The sequence below is a fragment of the Xyrauchen texanus genome, chromosome 11, assembly GCF_025860055.1.
Source record: "Xyrauchen texanus isolate HMW12.3.18 chromosome 11, RBS_HiC_50CHRs, whole genome shotgun sequence".
Classification (NCBI taxonomy): domain Eukaryota; kingdom Metazoa; phylum Chordata; class Actinopteri; order Cypriniformes; family Catostomidae; genus Xyrauchen; species Xyrauchen texanus.
The window spans coordinates 44,738,744-44,760,702 of record NC_068286.1 but is presented as its reverse complement, the minus strand read 5'-3'; the positions used below and the strand labels follow the sequence as shown (position 1 = coordinate 44,760,702).

Genomic DNA, 21,959 nt, shown 5'->3' with positions numbered 1-21,959 from the left:
GGTGGACAAGGGCTTGTTTGAAACTCAGACACTCGTTTAAATTTTCATTGGGATTTCAAATGAGAGTTCACTGAGAATGGCAAGTGACCAACAAGTGACTGTCCTGTTGCTCATGGCTTGTTGAAGCCATAGTTGTTTACGACACAAAATCATACAAAAGTAGAGATCTCGTAACTTCACTGTGGATTGGACTTTGTGTAATTGTCACTAAAGTTTAATCAGGAAATTTGTTTAATTTATTACCACCTCTTACCCCACTAGCTACGGACCTGAGAGGGTCTAAAAGTTTTGTGATCGGATCACAAAAACAACATATGGAGGTAGTCAAAAATGCATGTGGCCACATCACATTTGAGGTGTAAACACTCATCCATCCTGCATGCTTCCCAGATAGCAGTGAAGCTCCACCCCAGGCATGGCGACAGGGTACCAGTGACAATCTGGCAAATGGCCAGAAATGTGACCTGATAAGGCTGGAGGCGAGACTCAGAAGACGGAGCCGCCGGAGGCTCAGGCAGTGAGGTCTAGGAGGCCGGGGGCTCAGACTCTGGGACAGACAAAAATTCAGGTGATGGCTCTGGGATGGACGAGTCTTCAGGCGCTTAATAGTGGACCGTGCCACGCGTGGGGGCCGGCTCGTGGACCGCGGCAGCTGTGGATGTGGTGAACATTGTTGGAGTGCAAGCATACTCATCAGCCACTCCCACAGTAAATGCAGAACCACTGAGTACCATGGAAAAGTCTCTATACTGTTGGAGAGTCCAATCTATTCCACCTACAGGCATCAGGGAATATATGGATTCATTTTATCCTGAATGAAAAAAATAACTTGAGATAGACCTCTTCGAAACCCAACCGGTTGCAGAGGCCACACAACTCCACCACATATTCCTCAAGGGGGTGATTCCCTTGGTGAAGATGCATAAGCCTCTCTGCTAGGTTCATAGTAGGTCAAGTTTCCTGTAACAGTTGAAGATGATGACAAGACGATGTAACGAAAAAAAGTGCAGTTTAATGAAATGAAACAAAAGATGCAAAACATCAGACTACACTATAAAACACGACTTGACTATGATTAAGACAAAAACTTAATTGTGACGAATTCACAATTATCAACACATTAATTACAGGGTGCTGATAAAATTACAGATGGTTTTGAAATTGGTAAGAAAAGATGGTCTTAAAAACAATGAGAAATCCTCCAAATACGTCCAAGTCTCTTTACGCTCCAGCACGGGAGGGGGCGCTATGCACCTAAAAAGCTAAGCTGGTTCGCAACGCTCAGAAGATCCATTGAAGAAGAAGAACAGGAAGTTGTCTGACATAGAAAGTGGGAAATTCAAAATTCAAAACATTTTTGAATTAAATATGTTTGGGCAATTTTAGTTTTATATCGGATTACATACCTATGAACAGAGTAAACCATTGTCTCTTTTGAATGTTAAAGTAACGTTCTTTGTTGTTTTAAATTTGCTTTTTATTTGCGTTTTAAAGCGAACAGTCACTGGAGTACAGCTGGTGAGTTTGTTGTCTTATCATTTAACAGTCAAAGTGAACCTTTTCCCATGACTACTCGTACCGTAATTCATTAATAAACGGGTGATTTTTAACCCTTGTGCGTCAATAAAAAAAGTTACTCAGAGGTCCTTTGAGGACAAAAATGTCCGCGTAAAAAAACAATTTTTAAACCAACATCAGCCCTGATCATAACTACCAAATATTCATTAATTTTCTGGATTTTAACCCTTTAAATTCCAGTTTGCTTATATAATGCCAATGTCGTTATTTATGAAAATGGAGAAGAAAAAAATAAAATAATATATATATATATTCCAGATACAAAATGGTGATTTTGGGGGGGGGGATTATCTAGGGATGGGCGTATCGATCCTAAAGTATCGATACTTCCGATACTGATGTTGTATCAAAAAAATCGGTCCTCACTCAGAAATATCGATTCTAACAACCATGCTGAAACCATGGTTTTAATACAGTAATATTGTAGTAGTAACCATGGTTCATTGTGTGGTAACTATGGTTTAACTAAATATCATGGTTAAACTATAGTTATTGTTGCCTGTGAAAACATGGTTCATTTTTGAAAGGGTAAACAAAACAGAAGTCAAATAATTTTCAGTTTGTGCTTAATAATGACTTGAATTATGACTACAAATAATATTTTGAATTACCCATTTTATCCCAAAAAATCTATTTAATAGTATTGGTATCAGTATCAGCAATATTGGACTTGAAATTATTGGTATCGGATCGAAAAGAAAATAAGTGGTATCGCCTATCCCTAAGTCTGGGATATGTCAACGATTAGCAGCAACACGTTTAATGCATTATTATATTTTTTTCAGTGTCAGATAAAAAAAAACACACACTCAGGACCTTAGAGGACAAAAAGTATGTCAAAAAACTGCCATAAAAAATGTTATATATTAATATTATTTTCCACTTTCACTGACTTAGATTTTTTAACCAACACCAGTCCTGATCATAACTACCAAATATACCTTCATTTTCAGGATTTTAACCCTTTAAATGCCAGTTTGTACATAATGCCACTGTTATTTTTTACACACACACACACACACACAAATTACTTAATCCACACATACAAAACACACTCTGACATCCATACCAACACACCCACTCAATTTTAGCTGCATCTTTTATTCAACCCGCAGTGCTCTATAATACAGCAAACAGGAAATAGGGGAAAAGCATGTATTTGCTCCATAGGCTAAACATGAGAAAATCGGTGCCATCTGGTGAAAAATATTTAAAATTTAAATTTTGGAGCCAGGGCTCTGGAATGAAAGCATAATGATATTATGCTTTAATGGCACTGTGATCAAATATTGTCATTTTAATTGGTCCTGAGTGTAAATATTTTGTGTACACAGTGTATTATAGATGTATTATAGGAACTGAAGTTGAAATATCAGAATTCCCCCAAAAACACACACCTTTGGCTAAATGTGTGCCTTTGGCATTAACACAGTCAAAATAATCGAAAAGACAAAAATGTCCCGAAGGTCGCACAGGGGTTAACGTCTCCAGCTTTCTGGAATGCACTGAATGGATCCATTATTTTATTCATGAGTATCCAAGTAAAATGTTTTTAGAGGAGCTCTCGTGTCACATAAGACATTTTTGTCCTCCAAGGACCATTGAGTAACTTTTTTAACTTGACGCACACAGAAACTAAGATATACTGTGTTTATGTAGTTCTAAGAGGCCCACAGTATGCCTGCAGACAACACCTCTGAACTTCTCAAGCACTATGAGGTTTATGAAACCATTGGCTCAGGTAATGTCTTTTTTGTTATGCTTTTGCAGATGAGATTGTGTGTATGAGAGTAAGTTAAACTTTATGGAGAAAATATGTGGAAAGTCCGTTTATTTCTAACCCACAGGGGGGTTTGCCAAGGTCAAACTTGGCAGGCACTTACTGACAGGAGAGAAAGTGGCCATCAAAATAATGGAGAAGAAAGACCTAGGGGTGAGATCTTCAACGTCGCTTAACAATACAACATCTGAATGAATATTGTTGGACCTGGAACAGTGTTCCCTACTGCCGTTTAGATGATTCTGAAAGAACTTGGAGCCGAAATATTGCTTACATTTCATTTTTGTCCATTTCTCTTCCAAGATAATCTGCATGAGCATCAGGAGGTCAAACCCATTAATGAACACAGTCTGCTTCTTTTAGAGAAGAATATGCATGGCTAATTTGGGGAAAAAATGGTTCACCATTTCTTACGTGCGTGTGTGTGTGTGTGTGCATGCATGTGTTTTTATCTGTTTCAGGATGACCTGCCACGAGTTAAAATAGAGATTGAGGCTATGAAGAACCTCAGTCATCAACATGTGTGTCGTCTCTACCATGTCATCGAGACATCTAGCAAGATCTACATGGTGCTTGAGGTATGTTTTGCTGTAACTGTCAATCTGGTGTTTAAAACAAAAAAGCGGGTTACTTTACAAATACCTCTCTCCATCTGTGTCTTCACTATTTCAGTACTGTCCTGGAGGAGAACTGTTTGATTACATCATTGCTAAAGACCGGTTATCAGAGGAGGAGACTCGAATGTTTTTCCGTCAGATCATCTCTGCTTTGGCCTATGTTCACAGCCAGGGCTATGCCCACAGAGACCTCAAACCGGTTAGTCTGTTGATCAGAACTTGTGATTTTAAAAAGCTCATCTATGTGGAGTTCTCACATTTAACAGTGTTTGGTGATATGACATTCTAACTGTTCTTTCCTGACCTTAGGAAAACCTGCTAATTGATGAAGATCAGAACCTGAAACTCATTGACTTTGGCCTTTGTGCCAAACCAAAGGTGTGTATTAATCCACAGTGTTTGTTTCTTATTACCTACACCTATTGTTTGTAATAATATGTCCCTTGGTGTTTTGAATAAATGTTTGGGTGGCATTGTGAATGTTGAATTGGTTTTAAGGGCGGTTTGGGTTATGAACTGATGACCTGCTGTGGCAGTCCAGCATACGCAGCTCCAGAGCTCATTCAGGGCAAGGCGTACATTGGCTCTGAGGTCAGTTTGGCAAATGTGCTGGTCCACTTAGTTTTAAGAAAAGACAAATTAAGCAGAGGTATATTTCTTTTAATCTTGAATGTGTTGCAGGCTGATGTATGGAGCATAGGTGTGTTGCTATATGCTCTCCTGTGTGGTTTTCTACCATTTGATGATGACAATTGCATGGTCCTCTACAGAAAAATCACAGTAAGTTTATTTGTGTTGCTTGTGAATGTTAAACTAGGCTTACCACCTTGTCTGTTAATTTGAATATTTGTTCATCTATGCATTAGGTGTTTATAAAGTTTTTTCCCCCTCTTTGTTTCTCTTGATGTTCATATGGCAAATTGACTATTTCCCAATACTATATAGGGTATAAAAGCAATCTGATTCAGTCTTGAATATACACTCAACGACCACTTTATTAGGTACATCTGAACATCTTATTCATGCGATTATCTAATCAGCCAATCGTGTGGCAGCAGTGTAATGTATAAAATCATGCAGATATTGGTCAGGAGCTTCAGTTAATGTTCACATTAACCGTCAGAATGGGGAACTTTTTTATCTCAGTGATTTGGACTGTGGCATGATTGTTGGTGCCAGATGGGCTGGTTTGAGTATTTCTGTAACTGCTGATCTCCTGGAATTTTCACATGCAACAGTCTCTAGAGTGTAAAGAGAATGATGCGAAAAGCAAAAAACATCCAGTGAGCGGCAGTTCTGTGGACGAAAAGCCTTGTTAATGACAGAGGTCAATGGAGAATGGCCAGACTGGTTCAAGCTGACAGAAAGGTATCTCAGAAAACCCCTCTGTACAATTGTGGTGAGCAGAATAGCATCTCAGAATGCACAACATGTCAAACCTTGAGGCGGATGGGCTACAACAGCAGAAGACCATGTTGGGTTCCACTTCTGTCAGACAAGAACTGAAAATTTAAGCTGCAGTGAGCCTACCATTTGTGTACCTCAGCAGAAATCCAGATTTGAGGCCCATTGCAGCCTCTGCTTCCTGTTCTTATCTGACAGTAGTGGTACCCGGAGGGGTCTTCTGCTGCTGTAGCCCATCCGCCTCAAGGTTCGACGTGTTGTACATTCAGTAATGCTTTTCTGCAAAGCACTGTTGTAATGCATGTTTATTTGGGTTACTGTCGTCTTCCTGTCGTCTTCCTGTCAGCTTGGACCAGTCTGGCCTTTCTCCACTGACCTCTCTCATCAACAATGCTTTTCGTCCACAGAACTGCCGCTCACTGGATGTTTTTTGTTTTTCGCACAATTCTCTTTACACTCTAGAGACTGTTGCATGTGAAAATTCCAGATCAGCAGTTACAGAAATACTCAAACCAGCCCATCTGGCACCAACAATAATGCCATGGTCCAAACCACTGAGATAAAAATTTTCCCTATTCTGATGGCTGATGTGAACATTAACTGAAGCTCCTGACCCATATCTGCATGATTTTTATACATTACACTGCTGCCACACGATTGGCTGATTAAATAATTGCATGAATAAGTAAATGTACAGGAGTACCTAATAAAGTGGCCAGTGAATGCATTTGCCATCTTTTTATTTTCAATATCTTTTGTTTTTATTAACCCATTTATGTTAGGTGCCAAACTGAAGGTTTTATATAACAGTTATGATGAATTTGTTCTGAAACAGATTTCAATTAGTAAAAAAAGAGTTTTGTATTAGGGTGAGCCCCTAATATGTTTTGTCTTGTGTTTTGACAGCGAGGCAAATACAGAATCCCACAGTGGCTTTCACCTGCCAGCATTCTGCTTCTAAACCATACGATGCAGGTGCTGTGCATGGTTTGTCTATCTGTATCATGTGTTTTAGTAAGGCAATACATTTGCAGAATTGCTCATTGTCTTCTCTGCAGGTGGACCCAAAGAGGCGTTTGACAGTAAAACAGTTGCTTGATCACCCCTGGGTTATGATGGGTTACAGTACACCAGTAGAGTGGCACAGTAAACACCCTGTGAGTTGAGCTCTGTTATGCATTTTGTAACTTTATAAACATGTTCATAGTCACATTATATGCTTTCAAGATCCAATTAGTAATCTTCATTAATAATCTTCAGCCAATATTGCACTTGTATGAGATATTTGCGGTTGTCATTCTTAATAACATCATGGCCTTCTTGCATTTAATAAATGCAGATTCCATTATTCTTATTCTGGTATGGAAGCACTACATGTATTGTTTTCTTTCTTGATGAATCCGCTTCTGCTTGCTATACTCTAATTCGTAAGTTGCTTTGGATATAATTGCCTGCTAAATTAATAAATGTAAATGATTGCTTTATATCCATACCAAGTGTGCCGCACAAGCCCTCTAAAGTGAAGCCAAAACGTCTCGATCGCCCCCCGGTGACTGGTCCTAGTATAGGTCATAAACCCCGCCTCCTCATGTTATTCAACGGGACGTGAGACCAACTAAACAATGAAATTACACTTCACATATCTTTTTTCCAAAGATAGTTTCTGTCATTTACTGTAGTTTCTATCATGTTGATGTCATTTCAAGTGTTTGTTTTCAAAATAAGTTTGTTTTTAGTTATTTGATGCTATAAAAACGGTGCTCTGACATCATGATTGACAGCTGTGATTGACAGGTTCTCTGAGCGAAGTAGTCACTGAAGACTTTTTTTGGGGATCTTCGGAGGACTGAGGAGATTGGAGCTTTAAATTTAATATCTGAATTTCTATAATTAATTATTTCACACCGTCATAAGTCAAAAGTCACAAGTGTAGGGGCGTGTGCTTGCGATTGATTCAGCGAGAGTGAGGTCGGGGCCTTGATTTCGCGGCTTTACTTCCTGCTCACTACTGCGCAGGTCTGGTCCCGAAATTGCAACTGCACAGACTCAAGTCCCAAGATGTCAGCGCCATATCGGGACACTGGCGGCTTCAGTTCTCACCAATGGAAAAGAGCGAAGGGGCTTCGTCCATCTTTTTTTACAGTCTATGATCCATACCAACAGGATAGTGAGATTCATCCATTTATCATTTTGCACCCTGTTGTATATTCATAAAACTGGACCATTTTATCCCAATGCACTGAATGATTTGTATCTACTTCAAATAGTTCCTTTTGAAGCTTTATTTTTTTGTGTCACATGGATTCATTTATAAAGCCCCCTTCGTGAAGGATGCAGACACGAATCAAGCTGGCAGTGTTTATTGACAAAGTCTCTTGTTGTTATTGATTAATGCTTCGTTCTCTGTTCCTCATTAGGTCTTCTGATTAGCCCTTATTACAGTTAAATATTCATTCATTTTCAGGATTTTAACCCTTTAAATGCCAGTTTGTTTATATAATTCCACGGTTGATTATTACATACACAATTTTCTCAATACACACGTACAAAACACACTCTGACATCCATACCAACACACCCACACAATTTTAGCTGCATCATTTATTCAGTTGGCCCGCAGTGCTCCATAATACAGCAAACAGAAAATAGGGGAAAAGCATGTATTTGCTCCATAGGCCAAACATGAGAAAAATGGCACCATCTGGTGGAAAATATTTAAAATTAACATTTTGGAGCCAGGGCTCTGGAATGAATGTATAATATCATATAATTCATGATATTATGCTTTAATGGCACTGGGATCAAATATTGCCATTTTAATGGGTTTCAATGGGGACATTTTTGTCCTGAAGGTCCTGAGTGTAACTATTTTGTGTACACAGTGTGTTATAGGACCTAATGTATTATAGGACCTTTAACTTATCAAAATTCCCCCCAAAATACACAACTTTGGTAAAATATTTGGTAAAAGGCATTAACACACCCAAAATGATAGAGAAAACAAAACTGTCCCTAAGGTCGCACAAGGGTTAAAAAAAATATGTAATTGTACTTTGAAACACTTGTTGTGTATAATTTCCTTCTTTTTTTGTCCTGTTTTTTTATTTAGTTGGGTCACATAGATGACGACTGTATTACTGAAATGGCAGTGGCTTTCAAACAGTCCAGACATCGCACAATCCAGCTTGTGTCAGAGGTAGAGCAACTAGAGTACCTTTCTTATTTTTTGTAGTATAAAAAATTAGATATACACTTGTGCAACAAATCGGTTATTTTTTTAGACTGTACAGCTCTAACAGTAGTGACAGTAATACTTCACATAATACATGCACAATTTCTCAAATGGGAAGCAGTCAGTTGCCATATGGTTCTTTTGTTAAAATGGTTAGTGTTTCCTCTGTGTTGGAGAAAGTGTCTTTTGTAAACACATAAACATGGGTTATGTTTGAATCAATAAATGGTAAGTTAACTAATTTGATGCTAAAAAGTTATGCAGTTTTGTTGAATAACTGTTAAATAACCAGAAGAAATTATTTATTAGTTTATTAGCAATTCATTATTTGGAAAAATAATGGGATTGTGACCACAAGAATTGGCTTGTAACAAATTAATAGATATGACCACCAGATGTCAGTAGATGCTAGTCCATTGTCAACATGAAACGCTAGACACATTATCAGAACTCCCTTTGTTATAAGATAGAACTAATTATAGATTTCACATTGAACAGAATTGTTGACTTTGTGAGTGTTTCTTCAGTGGAAGTATGACCACATGACAGCCACCTACCTTTTACTGCTGGCTAAAAAGCGTCAGGGTCGTCCTGTGCGTTTAAGACCAGAATGGCCTGTGCTGGACCTCACCAACTCCCCTCTAAAGGACATACAAGTGAGTCTTGCATTTTCACACTTTCAGTACCAGTTTATTGGATGCTGTAGTTTTACACTGCTAAACTACTGTACTGTGGATGTACTTTGATATGTACCGTGGTACTTAATGATTAATATATTCATATACCATTGTATTTGCATGGCACAATAAGGTATTTTAAGGAATACCATGGTATTACCTACATGGTAGTGTCCAAAAACATAGTACCATGATACAATGTAGAAAAATTAAAATGCAATGGTCCTTTTATGCATGTCACATGGTAATAGACGTGCTGTTCATTTATTAATATCGCTATAGTCGCAGGTGTCATGTAGGTGTAGTAGTTTATAGGAGTATAAATATGTGTGTCTGTGTCTCAGCTGAAGAAGAATCTACGCTTGAGTGAGGATGATGATGGTGTTCACCCAGTGGTGCCTGGCTCTCTGGTCTTCCTCCCTAATTGCTACAATGACGAGAATCCCTGGACCCCTCTCACGCCCAAGAACACACACACCACAAACACTCCACACATGGTTAGCCACCTTGTACTCTTTATCTGTCTGCTTTTCCCTCTCTCCATCTGTGCAGTCCTTCTTAGATAGCAAAAAAATGTCTATTTAACCATCATATAACCTTTTTATTTTTTTCACACTCTAACTAACTCTTACATGTTTTGTTAGCAATATTGTTAATTTTAATGTATATACATTTTATTCAAAGTTATGTGCAGAATACTAATTGGAGGAAAAGTCCTGGATTAACCTGGGGTTAAAGGAATGGGGTCAGTTTTGATATCATATTGGTTTTAAGCTACCGCTTCACCAGACTATATGACTAGAGTTGTAGTGCGGAGTAGGGTACAATGGGGCTAAATGTGGTGAGGGAGCCTTTTACCCCATGCTTGGGGTAAAAGGCACCTAGGGGGTTTAAAGTGTTATCGTGTAGATACCCGGGCAATAGTTATAGCGTGCAGTTTGTTAACTAATGCAAATAATTTTGAGACAACGAGATTCTTTTTTTGAGTAACAAATTCAGATGCTAATTAAAAATAACTACTTTGGAAGAAGTCAACCATTTCCTGTTCATTTCAAACACATTTGGCATTTTATTACATCTCAAGTATTCTATAAACTAAATAATCTCTATTATGATTGGATGAGTGAATATGAGCCCACTTTGAAAATGTTGCAGAACAAATCTATTCCCCCCACTTAAAAAAAACGTGTTTGGGCTTTTTACCCCAAACACTATCCTTACACTTATAGGACAGTTATTGAAAATTGTTTGATTTAATGACCTTAAAACTGAAAACAGGATATTTTTTGCAGTTCATAGTGTCAAACAGGTGTTTAGAAAAGTCCTGGTTGTTTTTGTTGCTATTTAGTGTTTTGGGAGAAAGTAAAATCAAAGGAGCCTTTTACCCCATGGAGCCTTTAACCCTGTTGTACCCTATGCTAAGTCTCAGTGTGCTATATTTTTATAGAAATATGTTCTGTGAATTCTTCTCTTATTCAGAAAAATATCTCCAAAACATCAGAGAAGCGGAATGAAATAGGCCACTCCCCCTTCATAGACCAAGGCAGGCCCTGCCCACTGAAACCAGAGAGACGTGATGGGACGAGAGAAAATAAAGAGAATCTTGCCGTAACCAGCGCCGATGGAGATGGTTTTGCTCTGCCTGCGCCCCGAACGCCAATGTGCAGTAGAAAAGCCCGAACCAACAGAACTGCGACAACACCCAACAACAACATTACAAACACGAGTAGTGATCCAAACAAAGGTGAGCTGGATACTGAATCGATTCAACATCACAGCCCCACAAGTGTACAAATATTAAAAGTGTAAAATTATGTCAACTTTTTAAGTTGCGGTTGAAAAGCTTGTTACGTATTTGTTTTCCTCTAATAATGGTCATGTGTATGTGTCTTTATCTACCCTAAGAGCACACTTTTGAAATTAATTTGATTCTCTCCATGCACACACCAATGCTAATATGCTAAATTTTCCTGATTTACCTCATATAGTAGCCCAAAACAAAATATCAAACCAAGAGACAAATCTGCGAACAATGACTTCAGACCTTTTTTCAGAACTTCTCTTTTCTTAGCCATTTTTGCAATTGTATCCACTGGCCGCAAGCTGATTTTTTGTGGATGTATGAAGTCAGTTCTCCTCAAATTCACACAGGTGTCCTAGCAGAGTATCCACAGGTGTAGCTCTCCACTTTAACTAGGCACATGTTTCACTAAGTAAAAATGAACCCCCTTATGGTTCTCAACCCATATGACTTTTATTCATCTGTGGAACACAAAAGGATATATTTTAAAGAATGTAATTTCCATACAATAGTAGTTGATAGTGACTTCAAAGCTTAAAAAAGCACCCCAAAATGTCATAAGTTGTCCTCGCAACTCGCATCTCATGTTGTAAGCCGTCGGAAGGCATATGATCAGTTGTGACAAGCAGACTGAAATTTAAGCCATTCTTCACTCTCAAATCATTGATCAACTCATGAGCCCAAATGAAATAAAGGAACATGTCAATAACATCAGACCTCATTGGTTCTTGTGTCATGATGTCATGACGTTTTGTCACTCATTATAGATGTGTCATCATATCTGATTCAGGCTCTTCTTACATGAGTTGATCGGTGATATGATTTGTGACTTCAATTTCAGTTTGTTCATCAGTGATCTAATGCTTTCAGAAGACTTTGAATTAGGGTTGTGCCAATGGACGATATCATCGTCCATCGTGATGGCTGACCAACATCACGATGTAGAGCCACCATCGTGATGCCACGCCCCCTTTTGCGAGTCTTGCTAGTGTGACTCACTAATCCTAGTCTCTTCTATAGTTAACCTAAAAACTTTGCAGGGATTGCTCTGTAAATTAAATTGAGAATATAACTAATGCATATATGCTATTTTAAATACTGTAGTATATGCCAGAGACGTGACGTGTTAGTCTGTGAAAATACCGTGTCAGGCAGGCTACACAAATATTGATCTGGACATTGTTAGCTTCTTGTATTTTTTTACATGTCTTACACTGTACATTTAGATTAAAATATTTTATGTTGTAGGCTACAAGAAAATAGCCTTTATTAATTAATTATTAGTAGTTGTAGTGTCTCAGAAAATCTTGCTCATTGTCACATAGCTCTTGTATACACTGAAGCGGCAGTTTAAGATAAACCCAGACCAGCGAACGTCAAATAACTTTTGTCTGGTTAATACTTTTAAAGAAAAATTTCCTTGGCCATAAATCCATAATGTAAAATCAAATGAAAGAAACAAGGTGAATATGAATAACACACAAATGCTGAAGCTAAAACATAGAAGAACAACAAATAAAGAACAAGAAAACGGGAAAAACACTCAGACCGAAACTCGGCATTAACATTTCACTTATAATTAGCAGCACAATTAACTTCAGCACAGGCTACAAAATAAATTATGTTACTGAAATATTGTAAAGTGGTCATATGAACTGCACAGATGAACGTTTAAAAAATTATATGCAAAATCGAATAGCTCCGCAGCGGATGGCGGAAAAATGCGTAAAGAAGTCTAATATCCTTCACCATAGACCATGTTTAAATTTCGATGTTTCTGGCCAGAAATACCAACATATTCACTTTATCTGGTTTTAATAAGCTGCGGATTGGAGTAACTACACTACCCGCTGTGCTGAAGACCCGCTCTGATGGAGTACTGGTAGCACATATGCACAGATATTTCCGTGCTAATCTTGCCATGAACGGAAACCTTTTGTCGTTCGTTTTCCACCAAGTCAGCGGGTCCTCTTCCCCATCAATGGCCATTTCCTGCAGGTACATGGTCATTTCTGCCTCGACCTTTTGCTCATCAGTGAGTAAAATAACGAAATTATAGTTTTTAAGTGGAAAATAGTATTTATGTAAAGAGATATATTAAAATAAATAGTGCACAACTCTTCTTAAGTGAAAGCTAAAAAAAAAAAAATGCTTCACGTGTCGTGCAACCTACTGATAAAGCGCCGACGAGTCATTAGTTGGGTTAGTAAAATAACGAAATTATAATTTTTCAGATAATTTTTGAAAACTTTCATATCAACTTTCATTTTTGAGTGAACTACTCCTATAATGCTCATTTTCTGCAAATGTTCTAAACATCTAAACAGATGTTTTATTTCATTAGATTTTATGTTGTGCATGTTAAGCGTTGTTCTGCACAGTGATGTGACTAAAAATGCATTTTAATGACAGCTTGTTTTTAAAGTGTTAGTTGATTCATAAGGACAAAAAATTTGTGTTTTGTGTGCTGTACATTGTGTTATCTTGCATCTATAATTTGATTCAGTTTGAGCTGAGTGAGTGAGTGAGTGAGTCCATGTGTGTCTTGGTATGGGCGCAGTGTGTCTGGGGAAAAGTCTTCATGTCCCTACATCCACTGTGTCCACCTCGTTACTGTCACACACCACCTCATGCACTGGAACGAACAAGAGTACACCGGTGATGCAGTGTGTGTGGATGCGCATGTGTATGAGACAACTCCCGATGCGCTTACTGACAGCTGTACATGTCACTGTTCCCAGTGCTGCCAACAGCATGTTGCATGTAGTGACACGTGTTTGTCCTGTGTGTGCAGGAGTGGGCAGTGCTTCTAAAGAAGTGTCCCGCAGGAGAGAGTTGGACCAACAGCAGAGCAGCCAACAAGGAGAGCTGGAGATACTGGCTTTCAGCCCTGAGAGGAGGTAGAAAACATTACTGTGTGTTGTAAGAAGAATAAACGAGACATTAAAACTACACACTTAATAATAATAAACTTATATAGCACCTTTAAAAAGACCTATCAAGGTGATGGGGGGGAAAAAATTGAAGTACAGAAGCATAAAATAGAGTAATAATATTATAAGCATGCATCAAAAACTGTTAATAATATGAATAATAATAAAAAGACAAAAACATCAAGTAAAAGCTATCCTAAAGAAATGTGTTTTGAGATAAGCTTTTAAATACACTAAAAGACTGAAACTAAAAGATTGGAGGAATGGAGATCACGTTTTGGGGTGTAATGGGTTAAAAGCTCTGATTGGCCAAAACATGCAAAGCCTTGTATGCAAGCATGAGAATTTTAAAATCAACACGAAACCTGACAGGGAGCCAGTGCAAGGACTCCAAGATAGGAGAGATGTGATCACTTGTCTTGGAGCTAGTCAGGATTCTAGCTGCTGAGTTTTGCACATATTGCAATTTATTTAGTGTAGATTTAGAGACTCCAGTAAGGAGCACATTGTAATAATCAATGTGAGAAAAAACAAAAGTATTGATCAGCTTTTCAACCAGAGTAAGATAACATAGGGAGCAATCTTGCAATGTTTCTTAGATGAAAAAGGATGTATTCTGTGCATGTGGATCACATGCACAGAATACATGTTTAGTTTGAATCTCCAAAGCAGAGCCATCAGTGGTTGGATTAAAGAGCCATCTTTGCGAAGCTGTTGAGGAGAGCCAATGAGCATAACTTCAGTCTTGTTACTGTTAAGACAAAACAACATTTTGAGTCATCCATATTTTTATCTCAGAAGTACAATGCGATAAGTGACTTGCACATTATCGCCAGGTTTAGAATGAATGTGTCATCTGCGAAAAAATTATAATTAAGACCGTGTGATCTTAAGGGCTTAAGAGGAAAAAAAATTATACTAGAAAGGGCCCAAAATTGAACCCTGAGGTACACCAAAGTGAACTGAACCAATCTCTGACCTACAGCCACCCAGAGAGACAAACTGCCTACTGTCTGAGAGATAAGATTTCAAGCAGTCAATGAGACACCAAAGACAGTTTCAAGATGGGTGGGTGAAAGAGTGTGATCAACAGTGTCTAAAGCATAGATCTGAACAGGGATCAAGGAGGATTAGAATAGAACGAGACCAGAGTCAGAGGTCATTATTGACCTTAACTAAAGCTGTTTATGTACTGTGGAGTTTACGGAAAGCCGAATTGAAGGGGCTTAAAAAGATTGTTAACAGTGAGATGATTGTGTAATTGAGAGGCAACAACTCGTTCTAAGATTTTTGAAAAGAAGGTTAGAGATGGGACGAAAGTTGTTAAAGTTGTCCAAGTCCATATTAGTCTTTTTAGGTACTGGAGTTACAGCAGCAATTTTAAATGGAGTCATTTATTATACTCAAGACCACAGGACACAAAGAGGCAAAACATGATTTAAATAAACTAGTCAGTAGAGGATCAACTATGTAAGTGCAACCGGTCCTGTTTGACCCGCTCTGAGTGGGATTCGAACTGGCACCTCTGCCATGGTAGGTGGATGCACTAACGAGGAGGCTAAATGCTACAGCTCCTAGTGTCAGTCGCTAGTGCGCCTCTTGAGGCCAGGGGAGTGAGGTTTACACACTGCACAGCTACCTTCTAGCTGGCTACGTTACACCAGTGGTAGCTTTCATATGTGATTAGTGGTCGACTGATATATTGACGAGGCCGATTTATCCGCCAATGTTTGGACTTTTATTTATCGCATCGGCCGATACATTTTCCTGTTTGGCCAATTTTTGGCACGTGAAGTGTCGACCAGTCATGATTCGTTTTGGTGTCACTGCAATAATAGACCGGTGTGCAACACCGTGTCATTGAAACGGTTCGCATATCAGAGCCGTTTGAGCTCATAATGTTAAAGTGCTCGCCTATATCATTCTCTCTCTCTCCTCCCTGTAACCTTAACTGTCTTGTCTAATGAGAAAAAGGTAAATATCAATAAAATTAATATCATATACCGTCTGCAAATATGCGCATATCTAGTTTAAACAGTGGTAATAAACCAACCTCACACAACTTTAGCAGATCCAGCATCCTTTGGAACGCTAATAAATCATAAATCTGTAAAGCACCTATTCTAACATTCTCTCCTCAACAGTTCCCTTTAACCTTTCTAATGATAAGACAAATATCAATAAAACCTCTTTTATATACCGTCTACAAATATGCAGATATCTTTTTTAAAAAGATGTAATTCACGAGTCTCACGAAAATCCAGCGGTTTCTTCCCATCGAGCGCTCATCTAATATTTTCATCTGAAGCGCATATTCTATCAGCCAGAATCAAAAACTTCAGGATCAAAATGTCCTCTTATTCACAAATCATGACGGTCCATCTGTAACAATCCAGGTCATTTAAACTGTCAGAAGATTGAGGCTCGCGGTGGATCCACACGAGCGCGTGAGTGCAACTTCAAGGCTACGTTCGAAACTAGGAAAATGGCTGTATACGGGGGTGGATGAAAATAAGGTGCTTTTCAAACTGTTCGGAGATCAGTTTCCTTAAGAGCTCCATTAATTTAAAATTGCTATCAGTTAAGCCATTAACTGATTAGGCAGCAAGGTAGCAAGTCAGCTGCCTAAGTTTTTGGATGCAGCCCAAGGTAAAAGTATTTCACGTGTGCTATCAGTAAATATACAACAGTTAATTCCGGTCCACGAATCTGATTGGACGAGAGATGTTCCATGAGCACTGATGGTCTGACACCATCAGCACTCGGACGCTTCAATGTGTGTGTATCACTCCGCTTGGTTTTTTGCTGTTCTAAACTAAAGTGTAAGAGCAGTGTATATGTGTTAGGAGCTACTGTTTGTGTCTCTTTAAACATAAATATTTTTTTACATTATATATGTTAGCCAGCAGGTGGTGGCAAAAGATTTTTGTATGCAATATGAGCCAGTTAGGTGACGTGAAGTGAATCTGCGTCAGCCGTTTACGTACTGTCGCGTCTTCATGATCCCTCGTATTAGTACTACACTACTAAAGCTAAGAAATAGTTTTAAACGGCTTTAAACTAACAAATTCAGCATTAAGGCTCATCACATCTGAGAGACACAACAGACTGATCAATTACACAACTCAAGGCGCTTACCTCTTACCAGATTTTCCACATTGGAGAGGACGTGCTGTTTAAAATGGTGGAGGACATTGCAGTTTCTATAGTGAAAGACTCTTGTGCACCGGCTACCAAGAAATAGGAAGAAATACCCCTGCTTGGACACTGTTGGACATGCGCCATCTCTCTCTCTCACACACACACACACACACATCCATCCACCCTTGTTTATCCAATAACTTGTTAGAAACAGCAAAAGCTGTGATACTATTTATGAAGTGACATTTTTGAATTACTAACAGAGGCTTGGAAGCATCATTTGTTTTGAACCAGCAATGGCAGATTCTGATCCGTCACATAAGAACGTGGTTTTCTAGTGGATTAAGAGACAAGTGGATAGAACGGCGCCTTGAAGAGTGATGCATGTAGCGCTGTGGTCACAGTATTATGGCACTTTGGCAAAGTTCGTAAGTGTCTTTCGCCAAATAACAGTTCCGTTTTAGGTTCAGGAGCTGCCGTGAGGTGTACCTTAAAGCCATGGGGAGGGAATCCACGTCCACAGTAACCTGTCCACGGTAACCTGGCTAGGAAAACCGCAAGGTTCACTCCACCAGAGAATGCTCACAGATAATAACAGTCCGAAGTTTAAAAAGTGAGCCCATATTGCAGCAAGGCAGACTATAAGACTATTAGAACTTAAAACTTCAAAGCTCCAAAACCCCATGCTACTAGTCAAAATAAATAGATAAACATTTAATAAAACAAGAAAAATGGTGAGAGGAGAAGAAAATAGCGACGAATATTTTATTCCTCATTATGTGACCCCTTTAAAGTGAAAACACCTTTGTGGCAATACAGCAGAAAAACCTGCAAACTATGCCATTGAAAGCTTGACTCCATTCTGAACTGCATTTCCTATGTGTCCAGGTCTCGATCTCTGGACTTGGCAGGCTGTCAGGTGGACAGTGGACAGAAGCGTAAAGGTGGGAAGGTGTTCGGCAGTCTGGAGAGAGGCCTTGATAAAGTTATCACAATGCTCACACCCAGCAAGAGGAGAGGACTGAATGACGGGCCACGCAAAATAAAGGTTTAATTCCTCCAGCTTTTACACTTTCTTCTGCTCTACAATGTTTGTTTAAATGGAGCAGTGATTGTATAACATTTATTTATATATATATATATATATATATATATATATATATATATATATATATATATATATATATATATATATAAAATATTCAGATAATTCAAATGCATTACATTCCTGTTGCAGAAGAGTTAATCATTGATAAAACAATACAAAAAGCGGCTTTAGAATACAATGTATTGTTTACTACCATATTATTGATCATAAGTCAATCATTGATCAACAGTTCACAGTAATCCATTACACAAGTGAATTTGTCAATCAGTTGGAGATTTATTATGAGGGCTTGTTTAAGGGTCCGTCAATTTACACCTACGTCAGACGTCTCGGGTGTGTTGCGTCATAAACATAAAATGTTTAGGACACTGTTTCAAGTTAAATATAGTTTATTCAATCTTTAAACACATCTTGAGATCCCTTAGATCGCATTTGCACTCCTTCGAGTTTTTTGAACGCAAGAACTTAACGCATGTTTGTGTTGTTCTGCCTACTGAACTGTTTTCTTCACTGTATAAACTGCGCGTTGCTCATACAGCTGAAATTTCACTTACTGCCCTCTGGAGTAAACAGGTGGTACTACAAGCTTTCATTTCTCAGGAATCTTCCTTATTATGGTCTGTGGGCATGCGATTAATTACGTAAATTTTTTTTAACACGTTATTTTTTGTCAAATTAATCGCACTGAATTAACGCGTTAAATCGACAGCCCTAATATATATATATTATTTTTAGATTTTGTATTTTTTTTTAAGCAAACATTGCCGTTGCAGTAAAGGCACTTACAATGGAAATAAATGGGGCCAGTCAATAAGATTTAAAATTCACACTCGACTCGTCCCTCCTTTTCTTTTAAAAAAAGCAAAAATCGAGGTTACATTGAGGCACTTACAGTGAAAGTGAATGGGGCCAATATTTTGAGGGTTTTTAAAGCAGAAATGTCAAGCTTATAATTTTATAAAAGCACTTGCATTAATTTTTCTGTTAAAAATCATGTATTTGAACTGTAAAGTTGTTTAATTTGTCATTTTTACAGTCATTTTGGGGTTTGTTGACATTACGTAGTCATGGCAATGAAGTTGTAAAATTGGCTATGACTTTACACAGAAAAGGTTAGTGAGTGATTTTATCACACTGAAGTCATATTAACACACATTGCCTTGTGGCAATACTTTTGAAACAGTAACTGTTTAAGCGTAAAAAATTGGCCCCATTTTCTTTTCTTTTTTTCTTTTTTTTTTTGAAAAGTAGAGGCAAGTCAAAATAAACTTTTGTGGCAATCAACATTATGACAACAAATGCTGTCGATTGAGCTTACCTTGTATTGAACCAGGAATATTCCATTAAACGTTTCACTGTACTTGTTTGCAGGACCTTGTCAACTGACCTTGTCAAGTCTCAAGTTATATTCAGTCCAATGTCAGACCACGCAATGCATTTGAAAAATGTTATTTTCTGGGATAATCGACATAATGCCACAAATACTGTCTATAGAGCTTAACTTATTAAACCTGAAACAATCCTTTTAAAAGTTAATTTAACCTCATGTCGCTCCAAACCTGTACGGCATGAATATTGTAGGACATAATTTCAATACCGTGGTGCAGTGCATTTTACATTTATACATTTGCCAGATGCTTTATCCAAAATGACTTACTGTGCAAAAAATAAAATAAATAAAAGTGTTCCCTGGGAATTAAACCCATAATTTCATTGTTGAAAGCAACTCTATGCTCTACCAGTAGAGCTAAAGGTACACCTTGTGTGTTAATTTCAGGAAGTCTTTCCATAATATACATCGTCAGTGACATTTTCTTTACTCTTTATTAACACTTCCTCTCTGGCTACACCTGATTACCTAACTGTAAATGATGAATGTTTGTCAGGCTCAATACAACGTGACGCTCACCAGTCAGACTAATGCAGACCAAGTGCTCAATGAGATTCTCAGCATCTTACTGGAGAAGAATGTGGACTTCGTTCAGAAGGGGTAATTGAAGTTATTTCTAACATTTTCGAAACAGCGATTGTTTGAAACCACTATACATCTTCCCAAGAACAAGAAGTTATTTTTGTGCTATTGTAACATTCTCTTTTTCCGTAAGCTATACTCTGAAGTGCCACAAAAAGTCAGACTTTGGGAAGGTAACCATGCAGTTTGAGCTGGAGGTGTGTATCCTACAGAAGTCAGAGGTGGTTGGGATTCGTCGGCAACGGCTCAAAGGTGATGCCTGGGTGTACAAGCATCTGGTCGAGAACATCCTTTCCACATCCAGCATCTGATGTCACTGTGTCCTCTGCAAGGGTGAAATTGCATCACTGGTTCACCATAAGTTAAACACGTTGATGAGGTCCGTTTGATGTCCATTCAAGTTCCACATTTCACTATTCGTATGGTGCATCATTTTGCCTCAGGTACCACTTATACCGCACAGTGTTGTTTGTCACATTCTGCTCTTAACAGAAATGCAAATATTTTTTTGTCACTTTATACTAATTTCTCATTATGGAATGGTAACTTCTCCCTTCTAGTTCAACATTAATCACTATTTATCTAGCACTATAGCACCAAATGTCTCTTATTTTCTCTTTTATTTGTTTTTGTGTTTCTGTATCTTATGTCACGTTTTATTTGTTTTTAGCATTTTTATGAGGAGTGTCATTTTGTTGATGTTTAATTTTGTAATATTTCAAAATGAATGCTGGAAAAATAAATCTCTTTAATATCTATAACACACTCTGTCCATAACCGGTTTCTAGTGTGAACTGGAAAGACATAAAATTCACTTTTTTGAGTTGTGTAACTCTTTCCTTGACTTATACCCAATATCACCTTTGCATTCCAGAAACAGCATAAATACTAAGCAAAAAAGACAACATAGACCTTGAGATAAAAAGGCAAGGTTTAACAGCTGGAATTCATCTATTTTAACCCCTCTCTCAATCGTATGGTATGTGTAGGTCTGTAAAGTTAATGTGTCACATGCTTGTATGATTATGTATTATCTTGCTTTAACTGTTTCATTATGATTGAAGTGGGATCAACTTGTGTGTCAATCCTACTGTGCATATCAGCATAACAATGGCTATTAGTGTGACAGATATGAGTGCTTACATAGTTAACATCGGTGTGTGTGTGTGTGTGCCTGTGTGTGTGTGCGTGCATGCTCGCGCAATGTTGGGGGTAGGGGGTGGTTAATAGTGGTGGTATGGTGGTAATATTGGGTGCCACATATTCACATGTTAAAGTATCTCTTTCTCTCATATTTCTGTTTCTCCACACAGTCTCATCCTCAATCTCATTTCTTACTTATGCTTTTTCTGCTCCCATGTATGGCCTCGCTATTTACGTTACATTGGTAAGCCTGTACATGCAGTTGTACATGTTAAATTATAGTTGTTTTTTTTTTTTTTTTACATTCCAAATGCAATTTTTTTGTTGTATTACTTGCACATCAGTACTCAAATGCCTTTAGATTGCATAACCAGCTTAAATCGGTGGGTTTGTCGGACTTGGCTGCTTTAGTTGGCCTCACTGCATGAACTGAAAAGTGCCCAAAACCTCTTTAAAACCATCACATCAGAACAGCCTGGCAGTGAAAACCAGCTGTGTGTCCAGTTAAGGCCAGTATACCGCCTTAGGCTGGTTTATTTTGAACAGGGACCCCACAGGTTATTTGTGCCAATT

At 38.2% G+C, this 21,959-nt stretch overlaps 1 protein-coding gene across 1 annotated transcript; it reads left to right on the top strand.

The window, feature by feature from the left end:
• The first annotated feature begins 1,309 nt into the window (after nucleotides 1-1,309).
• On the top strand, nucleotides 1,310-20,920 carry LOC127652196 (maternal embryonic leucine zipper kinase-like). Its single transcript, XM_052138269.1, has 18 exons — nucleotides 1,310-1,518; nucleotides 3,238-3,319; nucleotides 3,426-3,511; nucleotides 3,820-3,936; nucleotides 4,031-4,174; nucleotides 4,285-4,353; nucleotides 4,474-4,566; nucleotides 4,657-4,755; nucleotides 6,286-6,354; nucleotides 6,438-6,536; nucleotides 8,489-8,575; nucleotides 9,139-9,267; nucleotides 9,633-9,785; nucleotides 10,768-11,032; nucleotides 13,884-13,989; nucleotides 18,052-18,211; nucleotides 20,158-20,261; nucleotides 20,377-20,920. The coding sequence occupies exons 2-18, from the start codon at nucleotides 3,256-3,258 to the stop codon at nucleotides 20,552-20,554; spliced, it is 2,022 nt and encodes a 673-aa protein (XP_051994229.1). The 5' UTR covers nucleotides 1,310-1,518; nucleotides 3,238-3,255; the 3' UTR covers nucleotides 20,555-20,920.
• The last annotated feature ends 1,039 nt before the right edge of the window (nucleotides 20,921-21,959 follow it).

What these genes read in the sequence shown, in the direction of transcription:
- LOC127652196 (XM_052138269.1), top strand. Translation starts at nt 3,256, where the DNA reads ATGCCTGCAGACAACACCTCTGAACTTCTCAAGCACTATGAGGTTTAT. An exon ending in AGATCTACATGGTGCTTGAG is followed by an intron (nt 3,937 to 4,030) that starts GTATGTTTTGCT and finishes TCACTATTTCAG; the next exon opens with TACTGTCCTGGAGGAGAACT. An exon ending in CCACAAACACTCCACACATG is followed by an intron (nt 9,786 to 10,767) that starts GTTAGCCACCTT and finishes TCTCTTATTCAG; the next exon opens with AAAAATATCTCCAAAACATC.